The following is a 25532-nucleotide window of genomic DNA, read 5'->3' as shown; positions in this document are numbered from 1 at the left end:
TCTGGAGATTTTATTCTGATATTGCTCTGCGGCTATCGAAATCCAGGGAGTAACTAATGGGTTTTGTATGTGTAAGGTGATACTCCATGATGAAAATTTATTATTACATGTCAGTATTATTTACTCGTAATTGAAAGAATCGCAACTACGAAACTTGTATTATTAACGTTTCTCAGAACTTCATGAGGTCATGATAAATTCTCGTTCTTAATTCAAAATACATTCGCGTATTTACATTACGTCTTGACTTCCTTTTCAGGTCTAGCGGTATTTCTCCCGCGCAATATCTATTTACTCCAGTATTCAATACTCCGACCTCCGTACTTACCCCAATTTTCAGCTAGTGAACATGCACCTAAACTCACAGTGAGTTTTTCCTCAGTGCTGAAAGACTTAGATCTGAAGTATCACATATGGGACTCGGTGATGAGCTGAGAGGGTTTCGATACCCAGCAGCGCAAGAGAATGGCGGTTGGAAGTCCGCGGAGCCGGCTTCATCAATATTGGCCGCGCAACTTGCTCCGCGTCTGTCATCCGAAGGGGGGCAGACTCACCATTTGACAAGAGAGACATTTGCGCAGCTTCGCCAAGAGCTTGCAGGTGGAATATATAGCCAGCTACGTCTGGACGATAGTGTCGCAGATGTCAACAAGTTAATCTGCATCGTCCTAAAAGCCGGTCTGGAGCCTATCCTTCCTGTGGATGAAGGCCCGCGTGATTATAGCCTGGAGAGACAGATCATAGACTGTCTTGACATTATACAGATGGCGGTTGAAAAAGCCCCCCAGGTCTTGGTCGAAATATCAGACCCGGGACTTCTGGGCGTTGACATCCATGCACCACTCTTCACTTGGCTATTTCTACGGTTGGTTGATCTGCTGGGAAACTGGAATAATGAGACTATTGAGGCCAAGACCGTTTCCACGTTCTCAAGCATCTTGTATCCGCAGCTCAGGCCATGGCTTTCCTGTCAACCTGTTTCTACATTCCTGCGAGCTTGCACAATGGGTCTGTTTCGGCTTAGGGTTGTATTCATAAGGGTGTTCAACTAATTATTTTTACAGACATATTGTTATCCCTAGAGGATCTGATCCTCCCGATACCGCGAGGTCTTGGTAGAAACAAACCCACTATACCGACCCCAGGGGGGACTCTTCTTGTAGAACTAGACAGACTCGGTCTTCCCCGTGCACTTTTTGAGCGAAGAGTCTCTTTAGGGACTAACTCGCAAGCGATAATCTTAGCTCTCCGACTGTTGGACTCTTTCCACCCAAGGTTCAAACGCAATCCTTGCATGAAACACGAAGACCTTCTGGCTCGTCAGAACCTGGCTTGGATCTTGAATGGGTATCAACGTCTGTGGAAAGTCATCCTCAACTTGCATCAGAACACCGTGTCCAGCGCTTTGGACAGTACATCATGGATCGCTCTGCAATTTCTGGCGTCGCTGCAATCCAAAAGCGAGCTGGAATCCTTTCGTTCAGGTCTGCAATCAGATATAGAATTATTGCAGACGTGGCTTCAATGTCTGAGTGAGGCATTCAGGTTGGATGGTTTCAGCCAGATGCCTGATCTTCAGCTGGGGTTGAGTTCGTTTCTTTGTCACCTTGATGAAGCCACTAAAGACCCGAACATGCCTGTTGACTGTATGAACTACACACTTCTACCCGTTCTAATCAATATCAGGAAGGACTCCATGTTCCTGGTACTCGATTCGAACCTTCAGGTATCTAGCCCAAATAATGTTTGCCTAAAGGATGACGAGGCTAATCAATCCTTTTCAGAAATCAATACAAGGCCTGCTCGAAAAGCTCATACCAGTAAATCCGAATGAAGCCGAGACGTATATTGCGGGGACCACTGGTCTCAAGAAAAAAACAATGAGAGCGGTTGCAGATCAGTACATGTCGCAAAATGAAGATTCTCCCCCTTCGAAGCGCCTATGTCTACCACGTCCACATGTCATACATGGAACCCAAAACACTCTCCAGCAACTCGTGGCTAATTTATCCGCGTTGCTTCACTGTGAGCCCTGCGAGAACCTTCAAGACTTGAGACAAGCCATTTCGTAGGTTATTTAACGCGACCAATATATAATGAAGTGCTGACAGATATGAAAGCAAATCATTTGTGGAGCTTGCCGAGCAAGAAAAATGTGAGGTCCTAAATTTGCTGGGAGTTACGGCGTGTTCTATGGCTGGAAATCCTTTAACAAGACCCGTTGGTGCCATAACCAAAGATATACCCCTGTGTCAGGCCTGCGATAGCGAGGATTTCAAGAATGATTCTGTGCCGCAATGGCGATGTTCTGATTTTGACGAGTTATGGCATATATTTGCCTATATCTTACCTAATATCACGCGTGCTCCAGGCCTCAGAATAACAGCGATGATTGCTTTGAGAAGAGCCTTGGTACATGCTCCGAACTCTAGTCAGATGCAGCTCGTCTCCTCGGTGTTCGGTGAATTCTGCCTGCATTCGCTCCGAAGTTCGATGAGGGAGCTGCGAGTTATCACTGGGTATATCTCTTCTCCCTCTCCCTTCTTCTCTTGCTTTTATCGAGAACTATTCAAGGAGATTGACTAGTCTACAGGCACTCGGTGACAGCATTCATCAGGAAGAATTTGGATCCAGAGATTCGTCGCAGTAACTTCGTCGTGATTCTAGAATGGCTTAGGAATCTCTCCGAGAAGCATGAGACATCGTTTCATGAAACCTGTATACTGACTCTGTGCCGACTTGCAAGGTATGTAATGGTTTTGTATGTTGAGTATTAGGGTTAATCTGATGCGCCTAGCAGGCTCTCGGACGATGAAGAAATGAATATAATTCTCCTTCATCTAGTGGAGTATCTTGGTCATTCGAATCCATTTGTTTGTGCAGTGGCATATGCAGAAGTACGTACTTGTTGTTCACTACCCTATTTTTACGTTATTGTTTCCAGTACTCCTCCAATAATGCGTATGCCCGCTCTTGGCTAACAGCAAATATTAGCTCTCCAAACTAGCGCAGCATTTTTCTTTGACACCTGCTGGTTTGTTCCGGCCCTTCTGGAGGACCATTTCTGTGACCGTTGTTGAAAACTTCCAGTCTCGCCCATATATGGCAGAGCAACTTTGTGACTTGCTTGGAATGACAGTAGATGACTTCCTTCGGTTGACCGAAATTTACATCTTGCCCTATTTGGTGCTCACACGGAAACGAAATCTTATCTCCAAAGTTGGGGCAACCTACAAAGAGGTCAAGTCGCCTTTCGACATCTGTTCTGAAAAAAATAATCTTGCCGCGATTCTTGCTTTCCTCCTGAGTCAACCCTCGCCCAATCCGGAAGCAATGGCAATGTCGGTTTTAGCGGATGTGGACACAGCCTTCAAAGGCCGTACACTAGCAGAACTCGTTAGAACCGAACCGATTCTTATTGCCTGCGACCTGCTAAAAGGCCTTGGAGACTCGAGAGAGGCTAAAGGAAACGACTTGCAATCAAGGGTAAGTTGTCCAAAAATTAGACCTGGCTTTCGGTACTGAGATGAATAAAAGTTTCATAGAGCGCTCGATCTCCTGGCCGCTCTCGTTCCACGTAAATCGTTCCATGGAAGTGCATCGAAGAAGGTTGATTTGCTAGGCCATTTCGTGGAAGAACATGTTCTGGGTATAATAACACAATTTGCGCACGCCGTCAATGATTTTCAGGTCAGACAACCGCTGGCTGAAAAGAAGAGATATATACTGGCAATTGGAGAGATGATAAAGATCGCTCGAGGTCATGTTAGCAGTGCATTGCCCCAGGTTAGTTTATGTCTATATGGTATCGCCTTCTGCTTCATGGGTGCTAATGAATTCAGATTTGTGCTTGTTTGAAATCGGCCCTTGACATTCCAGGACTCTGCGATCATGCTTTTAGGGTTTGGGGAGTACTTATAAAATCGCTGGAGCGGGATGAAGTTGAACCCCTGATTGACCAGACCCTATCCATCGTGATTAAATACTGGGTAAGATTCACTGAGGCGAGTAAGAGACTTTCTTATGAGATCATCGAACACATCGTGAGAGACCATGACGATCTAGTGCAGGGATCCTTCAGCACAATGCCTTCCTTGGCCTCAATACCAGCGATGGCTGAATTTGAAAACTGGCTAAACGGGCTCAAAGGGCAAATGGATGTACGGAGTCAATTCTTTGCATTCATCCGCCGATGTCAAAGCGAAAGCGCCACCGTTGTCGAGCAGGCTTTAACGGAACTGGTACCCTATCTATCAAAACATGAGAGCTTCCTCCATAGCTCTGTCCTCAGTGAGCAGCCAGATCCCGTCGTCGCACAATTAATGCGGATCCTTTTGGACTGCTGTGTGAAATTCAAAACCAGCTCAGACTCTATTACGGTCCTTTCCGCACGATGCCTGGGCCTCATAGGCTGTCTAGATCCGAATCGAGTAGACTCGGTCAAAGAGAAGAAGGACATTCTCGTCTTATCAAATTTTGACAGCATGGAGGAGACGTTTGATTTCATACTCTTCTTTTTACAGCACATCTTAGTCGAGGCATTCCTATCAGCATCCAACACTCGAGCCCAGGGATTCCTCGCGTATGCAATGCAGAATTTGCTCAGATTTTGCAAGCTAGATTCGGCTGTAATCCAGCGCCACCGTGATGTTCAAACAGACGATAAATACCGTCGTTGGCTAGAGCTCCCTGAGACTGTACGAAACACATTGACACCATTTCTCACATCAAAGTACACAGTCACCGTTGGCGCTATCCAACCAAACTGCAAGTATCCACTGTTCTATGCTGGAATGACACATGGCGAATGGCTACGGACATTTGTTCAGGATCTGCTGCAGAAAGGAAGTGGTGACAATGCACAGTTCATATTCGGAATTTGCAGTCGCATTGTCAAAGGCCAGGATATCTCCATAGCGTCCTTCCTTCTTCCTTTTGCAGTGCTTAATCGCATAGTTGGCGGCCCAGAGGAAGAGAAGTTGGATTTGCAGTTTGAGTTGACAACTGTTTTATCACACCCTCTCCCTGAAGCAAGCAATCATGTGAGCGAAGCTATGATATTATGTAGCCAAGTGAGATTTTCCCCGTCCCCGTTTCCAATGTGTATCTGAGAATCCTAAGAGCTAATCTACGTATCATCGGTCAGAGTGTTTTTGAAGTTCTGGATTATTTGTCAAGGTGGCTGCAAGGGAAAAAGAAACAATTCAACAGTATGAGTAGCCATGGTCATCATTCCAGTCGATTCCATCAAGAAACCGCTCGGAAGTCGCTTGCAGGGGCATATTCCTCACATATCAAGGCTGTCGAAAATCTCTTGGCTTCGATACCACCGGAAGTCATTTCTAAGAGAGCCGTTGAGTGTAAATCCTTCTCCAGGGCTCTCTTTCATTGGGAACAATACATTAGGCAATGCAATAATCAGGCGGTTGAACAGGAGCAGACCAACATCGAACCGCTCTATCAACGTCTACAAGACATCTATAGCCAAATCGACGAACCAGACGGCTTAGAAGGCATCTCAGCTCATTTACATGTGCTTAATGTCGACCAGCAAGTCCTTGAGCACCGAAAAGCCGGGAGGTGGGCTACCGCGCAAAGTTGGTATGAATTACAACTCGAGAAAGAACCAAAAAATAGCGATGCTCAATGGAACCTTCTTACCTGCCTTAAAGAATCTGGACAGCAGGGTAAACCTCCCACACTAGCTATTTGTGTTCTGAAATTCGACTCACTTTCTTTTAGATGCTATCCTTACTCGATTCGAAGTCCTCAAAGCGAACGATTCTGCGCTCTCCCGACTCCTTCCCTTCGCTGTGGAAGCTTCATGGATTACAGGAAGATGGACGAAACTCCACAACTATCTCCAGTTACGCTCAGAACAAAATACGGGGTATTTCAATATTGGTATTGGATCAGCTCTCAACGCTTTCCGGCAGGGCGATAAAATATCTTTCGGGGAAATAGTCAACAGCCTACGGCTTAACGTCGTAAAGTCCTTGACTCCAAATTCCGTCGCATCATTACAATTATGTCATGATAGCATCCTTAGGCTTCATGCCTTAACAGAAGTGGAATGCATAGCTAACTCTGGCAGCGAGGGAGCGAATTCAGGTTCACTCGTTACCGATGCTTTGAACCGTCGCTTAGATGTCCTTGGTGGATATATCACTGATAAGCAATACCTCCTTGGCTTGAGGAGGGCGATGATGGAGCTCACGTAAGTCTTCGGCAGGTTCTTCTCTTCTGTTGCCCCCTTTCTTATCCTTGTACTCACAAGCATTTCAGAGGCCACTTTACAGATTCCGACATAGCTGCTGCTTGGCTGACCAGCGCTCGTCTCTCACGTAAAAGTAATTTCATCAACCAAGCATACCATTCAATGCTTCATGCTGCTAGATTAAAAGACAAATCAGCGACAGTTGAACACGCGCGACTTCTGTGGAAGGATGGTCACCATCGCAAAGCCATTCAAACCCTAAAAGGCGCAATAACTGCGAATGAGTTTGCAGAAAATCTTCCATTGCCAGGCGATGCTGAATTGAACCAAAATCAAAATCAGAACATGCTTGCCGCCAGGGTATGATCCAGTTATCTTAGCACAACTTTTAGGAAGCTTACATGCTAAGTCCACCAGGCGCATCTCTTGCTAGCAAAATGGACTGATAGAGCGGGGCAAACACAATCAGATGTCATAGTCCAGCGATACCGTGAAGCTATCAAACTTCATACGAGGTGAGGTGTACCACTTGGAAGTTAGGGATACCGACTAACCGACATCAGGTGGGAGAAAGCGCATTATTACCTGGGTAAGCATTACAATAAGATATTGGACTCTGAAAAAAACAAACCGCTTGGAAAAGAAGCCCAGATATAGTGAGTTTTTTTTTTTTTTTCTGATCGTGCGCCAGTGCGAGGCTTACAGTATCTCAGTTTGAGTGGTGAAGCTTCGAAACTCGTGATCGATAACTATCTCCGCTCGTTGGCACATGGCAATAAATATGTATTCCAAACATTGCCGAAAGTGCTCACACTTTGGCTGGAACATGCGTCGACCGTTGACCAGCCATTTGATCCAAAGAGAGGTGATAATGAGTAAGATACTACTGCCCCTGCGTGCAGTTGAGAATCGAGCTTGTTAAAAACATCAAGGGACTTCCAAGCGCATACATTGAACCAACGGAAAAAGAGCCTGGATGACATGCACACACAACTGAAAAAATACACGATGAGCCGGATGCCAGCAGTGCTAGTAAGTATGCAACTCTAGAAGCGACTGGAAAATCACTAATAGCATTAGTTATTCACAATACTCCCTCAAGTGGTTGCGCGAATTTGTCATCAAAACTGGACAGTATATGATCTATTAACGAAAATTGTGACCAGGGCAGTTAACTCTTTTCCTCAACAAGGTTTATGGACAGTCCTTGCTGTAGTCAAGTCTTCTTCTAAAGACCGGGCCTCGAGGGGGGTCAACTGCCTGCACAAAATCATGGTATGTTTAAGAGAAAACGATATACTCATTGGCCAATATACTGAAACGAAACAGGAGTTGAATAAAAAGTCGAACATGCGCAACATGATTAATCAGGGGCAGAAGTTTTCTGAAGAAATGCTGCAGTTATGCGTGACGCGCATAGAAGATAAAGCTTCTAGAATCAGTCTGGCACGGAACTTAGGGTTCAACCATAAAGTTGCACCTTGTCGATTGGTTGTCCCATTTCAGACCATGTTAACTCCAAGCCTCCCTGCCAGCCATGAATCAGAGTATTTAAAGGGATTTAGCGCTTTCCCACGAGATCCCACTACCATAGATGGTACGTCGCCTAATGAAGTTGCAAGTCACATCTAACTTTCATAGCTGTTCGAGACGACGCCCTGGTCTTAAAATCACTTCAGAAGCCACGAAAGATCAGCATTAGAGGATCTGATGGGAAGAATTACAATATTCTTTGTAAACCTAAAGATGATCTTCGCAAAGATCAGCGTCTCATGGAATTCAACAACATGATCAACAGGTTTTTGAAACGGGATGTTGAGTCAAGCAAACGGCGCATGTGTAAGTTGTGGCCGCAGTACCTCCCCCACTTCTTTATATATATATATGCATTGGCTGATCTAAGACAGATATCAAAACCTATGCCGTGACACCTCTGAATGAGGAATGTGGGCTCATCGAGTGGGTTGATAACCTACAACCATTGAGAAACCCTATCATCAGGCTATTGAGAGAAAGGGGCATTGCACCAAATGTATGGGAACCCCTAATCTACTGTCAGTTATTATAGACCCTGGAATGCTCATTCTATCATAGTACAAGGAAGTTGCACATTACCTGGCCGAAGCATGCTCGGACATCTCAAAACTCCCTTTATTCACAACCAAGGTTCTGGCAAAGTTAGTATTCACGACATGGCATACATTGAAAAATGCTAAAAGATATAGATTGCCTCCTGTGTTGCATGAATGGTTTGTTGAAATGTTTCCGGAGACAGGAGCATGGTTTGTTGCAAGACTGAGGTACACTCGGTCCTGCGCTGTCATGTCAATGGTGGGATATGTTCTAGGGTATGTTGGATCCGTACACGTGTATCAAAGGACAGCTTCGATTGATCTCTCACTGTAGGTTGGGTGACCGGCACGGTGAGAATATTCTATTCGAAGAGGGAACAGGCGGAGTTTTACATGTTGATTTCAACTGTTTATTTGACAAGGTATGGTGCGCTATACGCCCATAGAATCATTACTGATGCCTCCAGGGATTAACATTTGATAAACCTGAGTTGGTCCCGTTCCGTCTGACCCAGAACATGACTGATGCATTCGGAGCTTATGGGTATAATGGTACGACTCTTGACTGTTAACAGGTGTAAACGTTCACTAAATGTTCTCGATGGCTAGGTCCCTTTCGGAGAACATGCGAAATCAGCCTCGGTCTTTTGCGCCAGAATGAAGATGCTTTGATGACTGTATTGGAAACCTTCCTGCATGATCCAACAACCGATTTTATCCCCCGAAAGGTAAGACTCCCAGTCTGTCAGAATCACACATGGATACTGAGACATGTACTATGTATAGCGCCGCACTCATGCGAGTGTACCCGAGACTCCTGCTAGTGTTTTAGAAAATGTGCGCAACAAACTCCGGGGTCTCCTTCCTGGGGAATCTGTCCCACTCTCGGTGGACGGTCATGTGGATGAACTTATTATGCAGGCAACAGATCATAAAAATCTCGCCGCGATGTATATTGGATGGTGTCCATTTTTTTAAAACGATGATCGAAGCGCATATTTGGTTTATTTTATTTATTTCCTTTTCTTTTTCTAATTATCATGTAGTTTATGAAGAGCTTCTCGCTTGTTCCTCTTCTTATCCTTCACACTATACAGGTAGATATATGATATGAATCGAGATAACTGCTCTGCCACCAAAAAAATGAACAATCTCCTCTGTTCCACTAATTACGACTTCTGCTCCTGCTCCGACCTCGACTTCTGTCACTATGACTGCTGTAGTCATAACTGCTATAACTAGGACTTCGGCGCCTACGACGTCGTGGGCTTTCCGCGGGCAGATTACCTCTTCTTGGTGGTGATGCCGACGGAGAATGAGAAAACGAACGAAAGCGGCGAGGAGATCGGGATCGAGATAGTGAGCGTGGCCGATACAAATCATGTCTTTCTGAGTGTCGAGCACGACCGTATCGCCTTGGGGACCTGCGAGAGTATGGAGAACGACGGGAAGGACGATTATCTGAGGGTTCGCGCTGGTTATGTCTTTTGCGACCAAAGCCTGCATGGGAGGGCGGCGGTGAACGTGAGAATGCCCGTCTAGGGAGAACTATGGATACATTCAATGTAGCGCCATCAAGCTGAGCTTCATGCATATGGGCGATTGCCGCTTCGGCATCTGCAGGGTCATAGTACAGGATATACGCTGTTCCTCTGTTTGTCATGACTGCAATGCGTTAGTATCGAATGCATATGATCACAATGCAGGAGAATCCCTTACAAGCTCTATTCATGGGAAGGTCAACGGACTCGATATCTCCGAAGCTACCAAAGATTTCCCGTAGATGAGCCGCAGTGACATTTTTAGTTAACTTCTCAATTACAATCTGAAGCCAGGTGTCAGCAAGCAAGGCCAAGGTAGTCAGCTGAAGTAGAGAAACAAGGGAAAGAAGAAACAAGGGAAAGAAAGGAAGTGAGAGTGTGTGTGAGAGTGAGTGTGTATGTGTGTGTGTGCAGACCTTCGAACTTCTTGGGGGGGTATTGTTAGAACTCGGGGTTCGACTAAACGATCGGCTCCTATGCCAACTTCGAGATCTACCTCGACTTCGACTTCTGGAGAGTGCGCGTAGTGATGGAGATCGTGATCTGCTTTTTGAACGGTTGCCGTTGTAGCGAGAAGTGTCACGTTCAAATGACGGGCTCCGACTCGTGACTTTTGCAGAATGTCGCGATGATTCTGATCGTGGCGAAACAATAGGCGAGCGCCCTCTTGGAGCCATTGGAGAATCGGGTTGACAAGTTAATTGCTTTCAAAACCTTGAAACTGATATCAAAATGGATGGGATGTATTCAGATGTCTGTATGTTCAGAAGAGCATTTGAAGTTGCAAAGTACCTATAGAATGATGGAAGCTCCCAAAGTAGGTACGAACTTTAAGTTCCCACTAGCCATTCTAGACTAAGTACGGGGTATCCACCGGAGGTACATAATAATCACTGCCTTTTTCTTCTAGAATTTCCCTTCCCCCTTCATTCTTTTTACAGGAAAAACAAAATAAATATGTATAACATAGCAACATATATATTTGGTGCACAAAACTGATTATATTAGGGAATCAGAGTTCACGAGCATCCCTCCATTGCTCATACTCTTCGATAACCTCGCTCGTGATTTGCCTTGGAACCTGTTCAAGAGCATGCTCGAAGTGTCGCCATCTGACATTTTGTTCTTGGCCCGTCTCCTCTTCTTCATCCAATGCTGCATCTCCAGCTGTCTCACAGACACTGATGATCTCAGCTCCCGAATAGCCCTCAGTTTTGGATGCCAGATCCACTAGATCCACCTCCGGATGGACTGCCGACTTGCTGACCCAGATGTTCAAAATCTCTTTTCGTGCTTCAAAATCCGGCAAACCAATGTAGAGTATATTGTCCAAGCGGCCAGGGCGCATTAAAGCCGGATCGATAACATCAGGTTTATTCGTCGCAGCAACCACTAGGACATTCCTCAATTCCTCAATTCCATCCATCTCATTCAGTAGCGTTGTGAGCACATTGACGCCCCCCTGCGACGTACTGCTGCGCTTAGATGCGATCGCATCGATCTCATCAAAGAAAATAATACTAGGCCGAGCGGACCGAGCTTTCCGAAATATTTCTCGCAAGGCTCGTTCAGATTCTCCCACGTACATGCTTAGAACCTCGGCTCCTTTTACCGCCAAAAAGTTCAATCCTGCTTCTGTAGCCAGTGCTTTCACGGTGAGTGTTTTAGAGCAACCGGGAGGGCCGTAGAGAAGGATTCCTTTCTTGCTATTGACATTAAGTCTTTCCATTCGTTCAGGAAACTATTACCGTCAGCGGATTACTTCTTTTTGTAACAGTTTTCGTGGGGAAAGCTTACCTTGAGTGGTCTTTGAACGGCTTTCTGGAGACGCTTCTTGATGTCGTGCTGCCCACCGATATCTGACCATCGCACTTTCGGCGTCTCTAAGAAGACTTCTCGCATGGCAGTAGGGCGAGTCTCTTGTAATGCGGAAATAACATCGGGCTCCTGGATCTCTAAAGGCACAATGACTTCCTTGACATCCTGTCCTTCACTTTCGTCCACACGATCTTGGTCGAGAACCCTAGGTGGTCCCTGTTTCTGGGGCAATTGACGCTGTCGTGCTTTACGGCAGATGAGTTGCAGTAGAGCAAAGAGGTCAGCACCTACATAGCCGTGCGTCCTCTCCGCGATCATTTCAATGAGTTCGTTGCTCAGCGCGGTGGTGGAATTCCCACGAATAGCGCGTAGAATTTCTGCGCGATCCTGAGACGTAGGGACTTGAAGCTCAATCTCGGTCGCTAGTCGATGGGGTGTCCTCAGCGCATCATCGACATCATTCGGATGGCGAGTAGCTGCTGCAACCAGGACCAGAGATCCTTTGACAATATCCAAACATTCACAAAGCACAGATGACAGGGACTGAGAATCAAAGGATGTTCGCTTTGGTGCAACATATTCCAACTGATCGATTATCACAGCACTTGGCTGGCAGCGAATTGCTTCCTGAAACACATTGCGAATCTTGGCTTCACTGTCGCCTGCATTCCTGCCAAAAGTAGAAGAACCAATGGTGAACGTTTTTCTCCAGCCTGCTGCCTGTACCTGGCGCAAGAGTCCAGTTTTACCTGTTCCTTTGGGACCGTAAAGAAGAATGCCCCGGCTATGTTCGTAAAAAGGCGGCATCGCAGCCCGCCATTCATTCGAATTAAAATCCGCTAGGCTTTGATTGATCAAGTCAATTTGACGGGACATCCCACCTAAGCCCGACGGCTGCACTTGGAGATCAGAAACTGCATTGGCTACAGTTGCACTGAATCCCTCACCGATTCTGACTTTGGTGTTTTCAGTAAACCGAAATAAAGTACTAGCAGAACTTCGGTCCTGAGGTCTTATATCTGCCGCTTTGAAACTCCTACGCTGGCCTTTAAGTTCTAACTCAAAGACTAAACCAACAGCGAGAAGTTCACATCTTGATAGGGGAAGCTCTAGGCACCAAATCCAATGAGGGTTATCGGCATGAGAAAGCTGACCATATTTGGAAAGCCTGTCAGAATCAGAGCAATCCTGTAAAGAGAGAGATTCAATTGGCTCTAGATCGCTATCCGCCTTGTAGATTGAAACTTTCTCTCCAATTTTGATCCTGTAGCAGTCTTGTAAAGCTCTCGAGGTTTGCACGACGGTATTTTGTATGTTCTCTGTGGCGGTCCAAGCTATGGCGGTTTTCGGGGGTCCTTCAGCCGGTTTCAGGTTACAAACATCTCCAGCCCGAAGTTTGAGAGCAGCTAATGATGAAGACGATAGATTGACACGAAAGGCATCTTTGAAATCACTCCTCGGTTGTTTTGAAAGTGGTCGAACGGTAAAAAGGCGAGTCTCTGACATATCGCCAATCTCTTCTTTTGGAGAAAAAAATCGTTACTTCAAATCTGCACCTGAAACCTTAATTACCAGTCTCCATGTTCGAGTAGAGTATCACAGCTTCTGGTATATAGATAGTCGGATCAAGATTCATACGTAGAACGATCTAACCCTTGGTAGTGTACTCTACCTGTACAAACACAGCCATTTCAATGTCGGTCCCTGAAGGCAGATAAAGAAACAAGAAGAAGAAAAAAAAAAAAAACGGTAAACTCAAGTCAGTTCGAATGGCCCTGAGAAAGGAAAGAGGGAAAAGGTTAGGGAGAGAGAGGGGAGAGAGGGGGGGGAAAAAAGGAAAAAAGAGGGGCAGAGAGAGGATAGGGCTCCTGCGGGGAAAAATCTAAGGTGGGTCAAAGATCGATTGAAATTAACTTGCCTTCCCAACAAACTACTTGTACCAATGCAGGTGAGATTGAAAGCAGAAACATTTGAGAATTGTCATGGGTGGTTGGTTCATGGTCCATCTAGTGTGTAAAAGTTCAGTTCTGCCATCTCAAGTGTCATCCGAAGCTCGAAACTTAGCATCTAATCAGTATCATAATAGACCACTCAATATGCATAGACCTGCTGTGTTGTTGAATGGTCGTTATCCCAATTGGTACTCGCGTTGCGAGTAGTAGATGCCTGTGTAGTCCCAATGATAATAGCGTATACAAGACTGGAACATTACGGAGCTGCTTTCCTTTTCCTTTTCTTTTTCTTCCGAGGAAGGGGGCTATCAGTGGCCAGTTACAGAAATATGAAGCATAGGAACATGGATGCCAGTGTTGCCAAGTCTCGTCAAGGGCTTCATAAGAATGATAACACTTCTATATAATGAAGACACATTGTTCACATCCAATTACACATACACTGTGACAGGAACATCATTGCAAGAGAAAAGAGGAAAAGAAACGAAAAAGAAGAATAAAGAGACAATCATTAACGCCAGTTGACAAGCTCCGAGAAGAAAGCCATCCGAGGAACTACCAGTCCCAAATGGCCATATTATGAACAGACATGTCGTTATAGTGCCACACCTTTTGAAAGGCTAAGTCTGAGCAAATCGCGAAGCCTTCGAGTATCAAGGCATGGCACTTAGAATGGTAATAAACAAGGCTGTAAATGAGCGGAAAACCTAACAACATTTCCCCCCAGTACTGCCACTCAAACCGGAACCTTGTTGGTCTATATTGACACCCTGCGATCCGGCTTGCTCTGACTTGGACATGTCCATGCCCTTCTTGATGTCAGAGGCAAGGCTGAAGAACGCATTTTCGATGTTGATGTTGTTTTTAGCGGAAACTTCGAGGAATGGGATGCCGAGCTCATCAGCAAGTCGCTGACCCTGTTCAGTTGAGACGGCTCGTTTCTCCTCCCAGTCACATTTGTTTCCAATGAGTATTTTGTGCACGCCTTCACTTGCATGTTGCTCAACATTAGAGAACCAAGTTCGAATGTCTGGAATAAAAGAAAATTTAGCAATGCGAGAGATTTCCATGCCACCACAGCTACAAAGGAATCCTTACTGTGAAATGAGCGTTCATCAGTGACATCATAAACAAGAAGTATACCCATCGCTCCTCTGTAATATGCCGTTGTGATCGTTCTGAAGCGCTCCTGACCAGCTGTATCCCATATCTGGAGTTTTACCCTCTTACCGTCCAACTCAATTGTCCGAATTTTGAAGTCGATGCCAATGGTGGTGATAAAAGATGGAGTGAAAGAATCTTCGCTGAATCGCAGAAGACAGCAAGATTTTCCAACTCCAGAATCACCAATCAGCAGCAATTTGATCTATGATATGGGCAAAGGCACTTAGTAAATGGGAGTAACTGACAAGGATCGAAACTTACCAGGAAATCGTAATTCCTTGTGCCCGCCATGATGCTATGATCCAGTTACGTAGGAAGCTATAAGACGCAAAATCCGAACAAAGTGACGGTCCCTTAGTTTGATGCTTATGTGTATTAGTGGCCGGTGGAACTTTCTTTGTATTCCTCCTTTTCTTTTCTCCCCCCCTCTTCCCTTCGGTAGTGTCGTCTGCAGGGTAACTGCAGCCACCGAATGGTGGCAGTTATTCTGGCCTTCCTGGCGCACCTATAAGGAGCGGGCGGGGACGAGGTGGTCAGGGGACTCGGCTGAAATCGCCTCACGATTCACAATTTTGATAACTGTCCGTTGAAGAACAAGATCAGGGAAGATTAGGTAGGTAGTTCACTGATAAGAGAATAATGTTTTTGTCATGGAAGAATGACAACGTTGTGTAGAGAGGTGAGTGCCTGTTGTTTGTCCAAGTGGAGGTGGTGACCGTAGAGTCGTACTCCGTAGGATAAGCTAGGGATGTACTCCGTACTCTCCATTGTAATAATACCTACTCTGTATGGACTAGTGCCAACCCACCCAACCCCATACGCAATACTTGTCATAGTACATAGTACGTACTCAATAAGATCCCTAATTTAATGTCACCCATACAAGTTATGTAGATATTAAATAGTACTACCATGTATGGAGAAGTTACTTATTATACATATCTAGATAAATGAAGTGTAATACTTGCTTATCTTACACTCCATACTTACGTACGCCATGTTTCCTAACTAACTACTATACTACATGATTCGACAAGTGCCCTCTGGCGACAAAAGCAATGGAATTTCATGAGGCATAGCACGGCTAATTATTCTACCCAAATAATCTGAAGAAAGCCGCCGACAGGAAACGGGGAGAAGCATCAACAGCCATCACTGGAACCACCTAGAGTACGTGTACCCTATCCGCCTGACGACCTGCAGTTGCCTGTCAGCACCACGTTGGATGTCGATAAGGTCGCTGACATCCTCATTGAACTTCCGAAGGTCAGCTCCTTTCAGGACAGTCCTCGCCCTTTGAAGCAGATATTCTGCGTCGCATATCAAGAGCCCATGATCTTTGAAATTGAGAATGCCATTTGTGGTAAGTGATGATCCTGCCAAAGTCCGGTCAACGTTCCTATGCATAAATTAGCGTTGTCGTTGATTCACATTGACTTGAAGAGTACCGTAAAGCATGTCTCAACTGGTGATGCTCCTCGTTTCTTCGCAGACCCTTTCTGCTACCAAAAAGGCCGCAAATCCATTGGAAAACAGAATATGAAACCAATATTCCTGGGGTGATGCCAACGAAGCTACATAACGTCAATTTTTATTCACGAGTGCCGACGAGCTGCACATACCCGAAAACAAGTTCTTGACTCTTCAGAAGAGAATCGATGCCGCTCATTGCTATCTCCACATCGACCTTGGTCTTTTGGATTTGGATCAAAAGAGCGCGTATCAAATCGCCTCGTACAGTCCCAACGAAAGGACTACGCAGATCTCGTTCGTATGCTTTCAATACCGGCGTCAGATCACCTTCTCTGACGCTGTTTGTTATAGTAAGTTTATCTGTTGCTGCAGGATCTCCTTTGGTCAGCGTTTGATGGTCCTGAACGAAATCAACCACCATCCTCTCCAAACTTGCCCGGTCTGCCTCCAAGCTGTTTTTGCTCAGGATCGCAATCTCGCTTGCTTTGTCATGTCTGATTGTTCCAATAAGCCGTTGGATTGGTTCAACCACCCAGTTACTCCAGAAATCGACCGCTGTTGATCCAATTTCTAGAATCCACCGGATGATCTCGGTACGCTTGTTCGCTAAGATTTTCAAAGAAGTACTTGCTGAAAAGAGCAATAAAGAGAATGGCAACCAATAGCGCATAAGGCGTGACGGATGGCCATATTTCCGAGCAACTACCTTTGAAGATAATTGATACTTTGGTAAAAGGTCCTGAAGAATATGGACAAGCCGATCAATGAGTATCCCAGGGTGTTCAGAGATCAAACCCTCGTTAAGCTGTTCCATAACGAAGTGTTCTTCTGCATTGGTCATCGTAAAAACCTTGTGTTCGAAATCGACGACACCAATTTCTTCCGTTGTATTGCATAGAATGGTCTCCATTAGAATGACGCTTCTAAGTACCGTGTCCCGCCACTGGTTTCCAGAAATTTTGTGGTCGTTTCCAAGGTTGAATGATAAACATTCTTCCATGAGGAGGCCGATGCTGCTGGCAAGCAGATCCCTCATCGTTTTCAAGGATTTTTGTTTTCGTCGAACGTCCGACCTGCACGTCGCAAGATGTGATGAAATTATGTTTCGCATGGAGTACGTACGGTGTAGACGGACAGACTGTCTAAGCAAGTCATAGAAATGTGCCCATCTAGCTGACATCGAATGATAGTGTCGGTCCTGGGTTGCTCTGTTTGCTGTATAGGAATACAAGCCTCTTACACCATGCCATATTCGCAAAGGCGATGTCTGCACTAAATGTAACCAAGTGGACCAGGAAGAATCCAGGATCTCATCCCAGTAGAGAATTTCGTCGTTGAAAACACGCGTTTGCTCCACAAAGCTGTTCAGTAATAACCCCAGTGTTTGTATGGCAGCCTTCGCTGTGACTAGCCAAAAAAGATCCAATTCATTTGCGGTATATTCATCAAGTTGGCCTCCATGCTGTTTGGGAAGTCGGCGAGAGACGTTAGAAATCAGAGTCACAAGTTTGTCAGGTTTGAGCAAATTGTGAGCCGTAGACGTTATGGAAAGTGATTGAACAGCACTTTGTAAAGCGACTAATTGCTGCGACCGATATTGAAATTGGTCAACAGATCCTATGGAGTCCATCGCTACATCGTCACGTATCTTTTCAATGACTTGCTGCTGGAACCTGTCAAGCTGGGTGTCCAGTCGACAAGTATTTCTGGATGGTTTTTAGCCCAAGTCAATTCGTGTGTGTATATGGATAAAACCTCACTCTTTGATAATGATCATCCTCGATGCTGAAAGAACAGTGATTTTCTCTTTCTTTCTCTTTTTCTTGTTGTGGTGAGGTTTGGTCATGAATCAAGGTTTATAATAAATACTACTCTGTACATTGGGCACTAATGTTGTCATAGTCTGGGAACAACAAAGATTTGCTTAGGAAACTCCATCGATCACTACTATTGAATTAAAAAGGGAGATAAACATACACCAGTCTTATAGGCATTTATATTATCATACAACATTAGAGCAGACTTCAAAAGCAAATTCGAGATACCACTATGTATTCCGGTCTGATACTTCAAGCAGTGTCCAAGCTGCAGAACCGTCTTAAACCCTTCAGAAGTGCTCTACTATGGATCACTATGTAGAGACTAGATTGTCTTGGGGCACAGAATACGTTATTTTGTTCTGGAATGCTGACAATCATTCTTGCATACTTGACTTAGCTCACAAATTTTATGCCTCATTATTGAGGCCAAATTACAAGAACATGGAAAAATCAGGTGTGTATCAATAATACACCTTCTGAAGTATTCCGTACTCCGTACGGAGTATGATAGGGGTATGGGGCAATACTCTGTATGGTTAGTAATTCAACCAAGGTGATTTAGGATTCATGTGGGTACTAATCGTGTACCCCTTAAAAGGCGGCAGTGGTGTTGGAAAACCATAGGCTGGTTCTAGTGCATAGTGGAGCATAATATCGGTCCTAATCGGCTAGGCAGTGGTGCCAGGGAGAGACCAGAAAAATGGCCGAAAAAAAAGAAGTAAGGTCTCGCCACTTCGGGAATAGATGTCCTGATCCCACAGCGTTGACCAGCGGCTTGTCCCTGAAATACGTAGCATCCGCCCACTCAGCACTTCATTCTTTACACATCCGAGTCTCATCCTATTTCCATCCCAATTTTCCAATTGCAGGTTGTTAAGTTGTAGCAATTGTCTGTCCTTGCCGCTACTATATTAATCTGCTTTAGGCAGGCTAAACACAATGTGAGTTTTCTATTCTCAACACAGCCTGTTGCTTTTCATCTAACGTTGTCAAAGGAATTCGACGCTACTTGCAGCTCCCCCTGACACTTATTGGGGCCACTTCGAGGAGATATCGAAGTACAACACTCACCTGAATCTGATCGAGAAGCTATGGACAACGTGGTATGCGTGGATGCAGAATGATGTGCTCGCTACAGGCATCATGTCTTTCTTGATGCATGAAATTGTTTATTTTGGGCGCTCTTTGCCTTGGATCTTTATCGACAGTTTGGGGTTGCTCAAAAACTACAAAATTCAGAATGTAAGTGAAGGAACAACCAAGTCGCATATTATAGGCATCATTCTGACTCGCCTGCAGAACAAAATACCCTCGTTGCAGGAGCAATGGAACTGCGCCAAGTTCGTGCTTCTTAGCCATTTTACTGTTGAATTGCCTCAAATTTGGTGAGTATAGTCTTCTGCTCCACGCAAAAGCGCGACTAACGTCGCCCCAAGGCTGTTCCACCCAATGGCTCAATTCTTTGGACTTTCCACCTCGGTTCCTTTCCCTTCTGTGTGGACCATGGCCTATCAAATTGCAATTTTCTTTGTTTTGGAGGACACGTGGCACTATTTCTCTCACCGCGCCCTTCACTGGGGCCCCTTATACAAGGCCATTCACAAGATTCACCATCAGTACTCTGCACCTTTCGGCATGGCAGCCGAGTATGCGTCCCCAATTGAGGTTATGATTCTTGGGTTTGGCACTGTCGGTTGTCCAATCCTCTGGTGTGCGGTGACTGGAGATCTGCACATCTTCACTATGTACGTTTGGATCGTGTTGCGCCTGTTTCAGGCCATCGATGCGCACAGCGGTTACGAATTCCCTTGGAGTCTTCACCATTTCCTCCCATTCTGGGCTGGCGCTGACCACCACGACCTCCACCACGAGAAATTCATTGGCAACTATTCCAGCAGCTTCCGGTGGTGGGACTACTTGCTTGACACTGAATATTCCCCCGAGGCCCTCAAGCGGCGAAGGGAAAACAAGGCTATCGGGACAACGAAAAAGGCGGAATGATTGATGGTTAGGTCAGTGATAACTTGGGGGATAAAGGTGCAGCTGCTATTGATTATTACCGGGCATGGTTCTTATGCATGATTGTCATTTACAGATTTACACGAAAACATTATAATAATAATACATTAATAGTCAAAAGTCCTGGGCTTCGCTGGTTACACATATATACACATGTGATTGATTGGTTTCGTCGAATTGAAACATTGATGCGCCTTCAAACTACAAAGAATGTATGCGGTCTTCTCAGATGGGATATAGTCTAATAACCAATGGGCCTCTAGTATCAAGACTGAATTCATTGGATAAGTTACAAGTTTTTATACCTTCTTTCTTGGCAACCATATGAAGGTGAGTCTTATTTAACAGAAATTTGACTCAGTTTTATATTTCGGAACCTTGGCACATGAACTACATCTATTGATTCTACGCCTATAATCTTTTATTCTTTTGTATCTCAAAAATCATAACTTCTTGTGCTTACTGGCGCAATCCTCTTAGAATATCAATAAGCAAAGGATACTTTAGTATACTAGACTAGTGTAGCACATGATTAATATAGACCGTTGAATTTTTCTATCATCTGTAATGATTATTTTGGTGTTAACTATAGAGGATAAATTGTGGTGTAAAAAAATTTTTTATGATGTTATACTTTGAATGACTATTTAAATTTAAAGACAATTCTGTTACATAGTAGAATCTCATTGTGTTACATAAGAAGCTAATAGATTTTCATATCAGTCTGATGGAGAATGGGATTTTATATCTATTGAATTAATTTTCTGATTATAAAGTAGCAAGGATGAATATCTGATTGATATTTAGAATCTTGATCTTTATAATCAATTTCATATTAATAAAAATTATAAACTATTATCCGTCTTATTTTTTTATCAGAACTAAGTTCAATTTATACACAAAATCTCTTGAAATATTTTGCCCTCAAAGTCTTGTCATATCGGAGTTTCTAAATGAAAATGAGTTTGAAATATGATATAGTCTAATGAATCTAATGAATTGATTGATATCTTTCAATAGAATATGAAATGTATCAAGAATGATTTTAAATAATATAAAAAAAAATTTACTACATATTCTATATCTATTTGAGATATATAAGCATTATATCCTGTCCTGCTCCGTAGGCAGTAATGTTAAATTTTCCATAGATTAGATAATAATCTGAATATTAGCATTTTTTTCATATGCATGACTTTCTTCGATCTCCCATTAGCGAGCAATTCAATAATTAATCTGCCATTTTAGGTGATTATTATATTTTACCTTTTCTAGCTTTCTTTTCTTGAATGTACTCCTGCAGTTCCTACTTATGAAAACCATATTTTTTTTTGAAACTATGTCATGGATGAATATGGAACATTGTATACCAAAGAGAATAGAGAAGTAAATCGCCTATTCAAGCCTGTTTAATAATATTTATTGTGATATTATGGTCAGCAATCTCATTCAATAAGTGCTGAAAAAATCTTTTAACGTAGTTGATAAGCGAGCGGCGCGGATAAGCGAACAGCGCACTTCCTTCGGATCCTCATATTCAAGCATCAATTATAATACTAAATCACAGTAATCAATTGATTTTATTCATGAATATACGTAACAAGCCTTTTTTTTCATATCTTTGCAAGTCCTAGAGTTATGCCCAGTCCTTCCGCACCTGCTACAGTGTCGCTGAGTTGGCTCAGTCTGTATTTTCCGACTACCTTCCTCGCGTATTTTACGCTCTAGTTGCGCATCAATATCCTTCTGGTTAATCAAATCTTGTCCATCTTCTACAGAAAGTACCCCTTCATGTTGTAGACGGTTTTTTTTTTAGCGCGTCCGCGCTTGCTGTGTTCCCGATTTGCCTTATCTAGTGAATGGACTCAGGCGTTCAAAAAGGTAATTGTGTGGGCTAATGCTTGCGTTCCTCTTGCAAGTTGGTCAACAGCAGTATATATTGGTTTTGGAGAGCTGCTCTGGTGTCTAGAGATACGAGTCTTGATGAATGTAGACTGCGAAACTGCTTCAGTTGAGTTGTGTGGCGTTTGAGAAACCCAATGGTTGGTAGAAGTTGGAGGCAAGTCAGATGATGTTTTGTCCCTAACCTGACGTCTAGCTTTGACAGAACAGCTTCAGGGTCCAGAGGTACTAAACCAGAGCCTCTGAATCCTGCCTTGACATTTTCTTTGGTCATAGACATAAAAGAATGTCTCGCGAAACGCAATGAGGAAATCAAGTTTGGTAACATGATTAATGTGTGACTTGATGAGTCCTTCTATCTGGCGACTGTACGCCCGCTTGGTTGGACTAAAGCAACATCAAGTGGCTGAAGAAGGTGAGATGAGTGAGGTGGCGTACAGATGGTGATGATGTTCCTGTCCTTGCAAAATTGGTTGAACTTGGCCGAATGGTGGCTCTCATGGCCGTCAAGCAATAACATCCAATATACACCCTTCACGCGGGAAGCTGTGTATTTATCAAAATGCTGAATCCATTCAAGGCCAGTCTCATTGTCGGTCTATCTATTATGGGTGGTTCCAATCACCCATTCTGGCGGAAGGTTGCTCTCTGAGTACCAGTTCGCCAGATGGTAAGCTCCTTGAGAAGTATGATAAATGGCGGGATTGATTCCCTGGATAACCGTAAACCATTCCTGATTACCAGGCTGGACTCTTTTTGTTCGTCCACGTCGATCAGCGCGCGTCACTACAATTGATGGCAGTATAACACCCATCATAAATCCAGTCTTGTCAAAGTTATAGACATCAGCATCTTCAATGCCGTACTTGGCTCGCATATTCCATACAAGATTGAACCATGCCTGAATTCTCTCAGGATCTTTGGACAGGGCTCTTTGGTAGTCGTATGGGCGATTTAGGCGTGTCTTGAGCTCTGGTTGTCGCTTAACATAGTTCAATGCCCAGGCGCTTCCCAACACGTCCCGCGTTGCGATCCGCAAGCAGAAGATTCGCGATATCTTCAACATCAGCCAATCTAGGCGAAAACCCTCGCAAGTCCAGATCTAATACACGTCGGACCATAACCTCCTCTTCCAGTTTTGTTAATCTAGTTGAATTTGGCTGAAGATCCTGTCGAGCGCTTCTACCGTTCATTCTGGCGCGTAAGGTCGTCTGTGACACATTATAGATCCAACCAGCTTCTCGAATACTAATTCCATCGCGTTTTTTGATAGACTGAATAGCCTACAAGAGTCTACTTTCTTTGGAAGGGGATTCATTTGTTGTTGTTGAAAATCACGAGTTGAAGATGAGACCGGTCGTGAGGCACCAAGTGCGCCGTTCGCTTATCCGCGCCGCTCGCTTATCAACTACGTTATCTCATGTCACTCTCTTTTGAAGGTATAGGTTGCCACTATGGTCTCATTTAAATGCCTAGAGCATGATCATCGTCTTGTATCTTTGGAAAAAATGCTCTTCAAATAGCCCAGCCTATTGAATATATAACACCATAAGAATAAACCCTATATATCTAATTGATGTAAGAGGATTTTAGAATACTGAAATGTAGTATTAAAATTTAGAAAAATGGAGACTGTTAAGGACTTATTCCATTAGTTCTTTTTATATTTTTATGGTAACCATCTCTGTTTTCCTCTATGCGTCTTTATTTACATATAGCTTAGCTATTCTTTTGGATTAGAGATGTTAGTTCCTCTATAGATTCAGCTATTATTATGGAATTTTGTACTCATTTTGACTAACAAGCTGTATTTTCTAACTATGTTGATACTTATTGAAAGAAAATTTATACATATGGAAAACTCAAGGATACTTCATGGCATGATTAGCCACTAAAGATGTTGTTGAGTAATTTTTTTATATTCATTATCTTTCTATAATGCTATATTAAGTCCCAATATTTTAAATCTTGTCTAAGTTTTTTGAGATTTTGAATTTAGAAAAGAGCTAAGAGCTAGAAGATAATAGAGGGGAGGTATATACAGTCAAGTCTCGCTATAACGGATCACCCCTATAGCGAATTCTGGCTATAACGAGCAAATTTTTCCGCCCGAATTAATTCCCCATATAAAACCCACACCCTCTTGACTCTTTCGAATTTGCCTTTCTTTTGCCACGAATTCGTTATATCCATTTAAACCTGCCATCCAAAATGCCTCGTAAAGCAATCCCCGATAGTCAGAAAAAAGCTCTCCGGCAGCAGTATCAAAGGCAATATCCTAAGCCACGTCAACGTGAGCTTATTCCTTGGTTTAAAAAGGAATTTAATCATCAAATCAGCGCCTCTACCGTCTGTGAAATCCTTTCTGACCGCTATCTTTTTCTTGACCAGGATATCCCTTCCTCCTCCCTCTCCTCCTCAAAGCACCGGACTGCGAACTGGCCGATTCTTGAAGAAATATTATATGACTGGCAACAAATCATCCAAAACCGAGGTGGAATTGTGACTGGCGAAATTCTTGTTGAGAAGGCACGACATATCTGGCATCAAATCCCAGAATACCAGAACCAACCAGTCCCGGAGTTCAGTGTCGGATGGCTTGCTGGCTTCAAAAAGCGCTACAAGATTCAGAAGCAAAATAATCATGGAGAAGCTTTTTCTGTGCCTGAATCAGCTGCTGAAGAGATGAAGTCTATTAAAACACTTTGTGGAGAGTTCTTGGAGGAGGATATCTATAATATGGATGAAACGGGGCTCTTTTGGCGACAATCTCCTACATCTGGATTGGCAACTGAAAACCGACCTGGGCCCAGAAAGGATAAAAGTCGGATTACTCTAGTTGCCTGTACAAATTGTACAGGCTCTGACCGGGTTCCTCTCTGGATAATTGGACAAGCAAAAGTTCCCCATTCTCTTCGTGGGGTCAATATTCAAGCTCTTGGAGGTGTTTGGCGCTCAAATAAGAAAGCCTGGATGACTTCTCTAATAATGAGAGAATGGCTTATATCCTTTTACTCTCATGTAGGAGGAAACCGATCAATACTTCTCTTATTAGACAACTTCCGTGCCCATATTCAAGGCATTGAATTAGCACCACCTCCATCTAATATCCGAGTCGAATTCCTTCCAGCCAATTCAACCAGTCTTTATCAACCTCTTGATCAAGGCACCTCCAGATCTTTCTACGCTCTATACCTGAAGCCCAGCGTGTGGGCCAAATCAGAGAGGCTATGAGTCTTCATAACTTTCTCAACCCTCCTAATGAAGACATGGTGGATATTGCAGACAATGATGACTTAAATGAAGTTATTTCCTTCCATTTAAGCCACAATGTGGAGTCAGAATTTGAGATGGAACCTGAGGATATACCACCTGTGCAGCCACCATCAGTGAAACAGGCTTTAGATTGCCTCCGGACTCTGCTTTTATACGAGGAATTTCAGGAAGATGCCCAACAGAGTGATATTCAATGTCTTGAGCGGTTGGAGCGGCATTTAGTCTACCAAGAGGTGGACCGGCGTATGCAGACTACGCTAGATGGATGGATTAGATAA

At 44.0% G+C, this 25532-nt stretch overlaps 6 protein-coding genes across 6 annotated transcripts; 3 read left to right on the top strand and 3 right to left on the bottom strand.

The window, feature by feature from the left end:
- Positions 1 to 413: 413 nt before the first annotated feature.
- Positions 414 to 9267, top strand: atrA (protein kinase MEC1; the record flags this gene model as incomplete). Its single annotated transcript, XM_043277703.1, has 26 exons — positions 414 to 1008; positions 1065 to 1726; positions 1785 to 2068; positions 2121 to 2519; positions 2594 to 2746; positions 2801 to 2897; positions 2995 to 3486; positions 3538 to 3786; positions 3843 to 5072; positions 5147 to 5687; positions 5743 to 6217; positions 6286 to 6577; positions 6635 to 6732; positions 6781 to 6873; positions 6931 to 7092; positions 7150 to 7249; positions 7298 to 7492; positions 7547 to 7814; positions 7859 to 8056; positions 8125 to 8249; positions 8312 to 8394; positions 8443 to 8565; positions 8624 to 8711; positions 8757 to 8841; positions 8899 to 9017; positions 9076 to 9267. 26 exons carry the CDS (start codon positions 414 to 416, stop codon positions 9265 to 9267), a joined length of 7398 nt encoding a protein of 2465 aa, XP_043135556.1.
- Positions 9268 to 10842: 1575 nt separating this feature from the next.
- AFG2 (putative AAA family ATPase) lies at positions 10843 to 13154 on the bottom strand (the record flags this gene model as incomplete). Its single annotated transcript, XM_043277702.1, has 2 exons — positions 10843 to 11571; positions 11628 to 13154. The coding sequence occupies 2 exons, from the start codon at positions 13152 to 13154 to the stop codon at positions 10843 to 10845; spliced, it is 2256 nt and encodes a 751-aa protein (XP_043135555.1).
- Positions 13155 to 14307: 1153 nt separating this feature from the next.
- srgA (Rab family GTPase srgA) lies at positions 14308 to 15055 on the bottom strand (the record flags this gene model as incomplete). The annotated part of the gene is made up of 3 exons (XM_043277701.1): positions 14308 to 14630; positions 14699 to 14966; positions 15026 to 15055. The coding sequence occupies 3 exons, from the start codon at positions 15053 to 15055 to the stop codon at positions 14308 to 14310; spliced, it is 621 nt and encodes a 206-aa protein (XP_043135554.1).
- An 861-nt stretch (positions 15056 to 15916) lies between these two features.
- On the bottom strand, positions 15917 to 18083 carry NCA2 (NCA2 family protein; the record flags this gene model as incomplete). The annotated part of the gene is made up of 4 exons (XM_043277700.1): positions 15917 to 16163; positions 16213 to 16338; positions 16387 to 17943; positions 17998 to 18083. 4 exons carry the CDS (start codon positions 18081 to 18083, stop codon positions 15917 to 15919), a joined length of 2016 nt encoding a protein of 671 aa, XP_043135553.1.
- Positions 18084 to 18996: 913 nt separating this feature from the next.
- ERG25 (sterol desaturase family protein) lies at positions 18997 to 20058 on the top strand (the record flags this gene model as incomplete). Its single annotated transcript, XM_043277699.1, has 4 exons — positions 18997 to 18998; positions 19053 to 19299; positions 19357 to 19442; positions 19494 to 20058. Coding segments are annotated over 4 exons (900 nt in total).
- A 5150-nt stretch (positions 20059 to 25208) lies between these two features.
- On the top strand, positions 25209 to 25532 carry ACHE_31016A (uncharacterized protein; the record flags this gene model as incomplete). Its single annotated transcript, XM_043277698.1, has 1 exon — positions 25209 to 25532. The coding sequence occupies one exon, from the start codon at positions 25209 to 25211 to the stop codon at positions 25530 to 25532; it is 324 nt and encodes a 107-aa protein (XP_043135551.1).

This window comes from Aspergillus chevalieri, chromosome 3 (assembly GCF_016861735.1).
Source record: "Aspergillus chevalieri M1 DNA, chromosome 3, nearly complete sequence".
Classification (NCBI taxonomy): domain Eukaryota; kingdom Fungi; phylum Ascomycota; class Eurotiomycetes; order Eurotiales; family Aspergillaceae; genus Aspergillus; species Aspergillus chevalieri.
The sequence above is the reverse complement of the archived record's forward strand: the minus strand, read 5'-3'. Positions and strand labels throughout refer to the sequence as shown.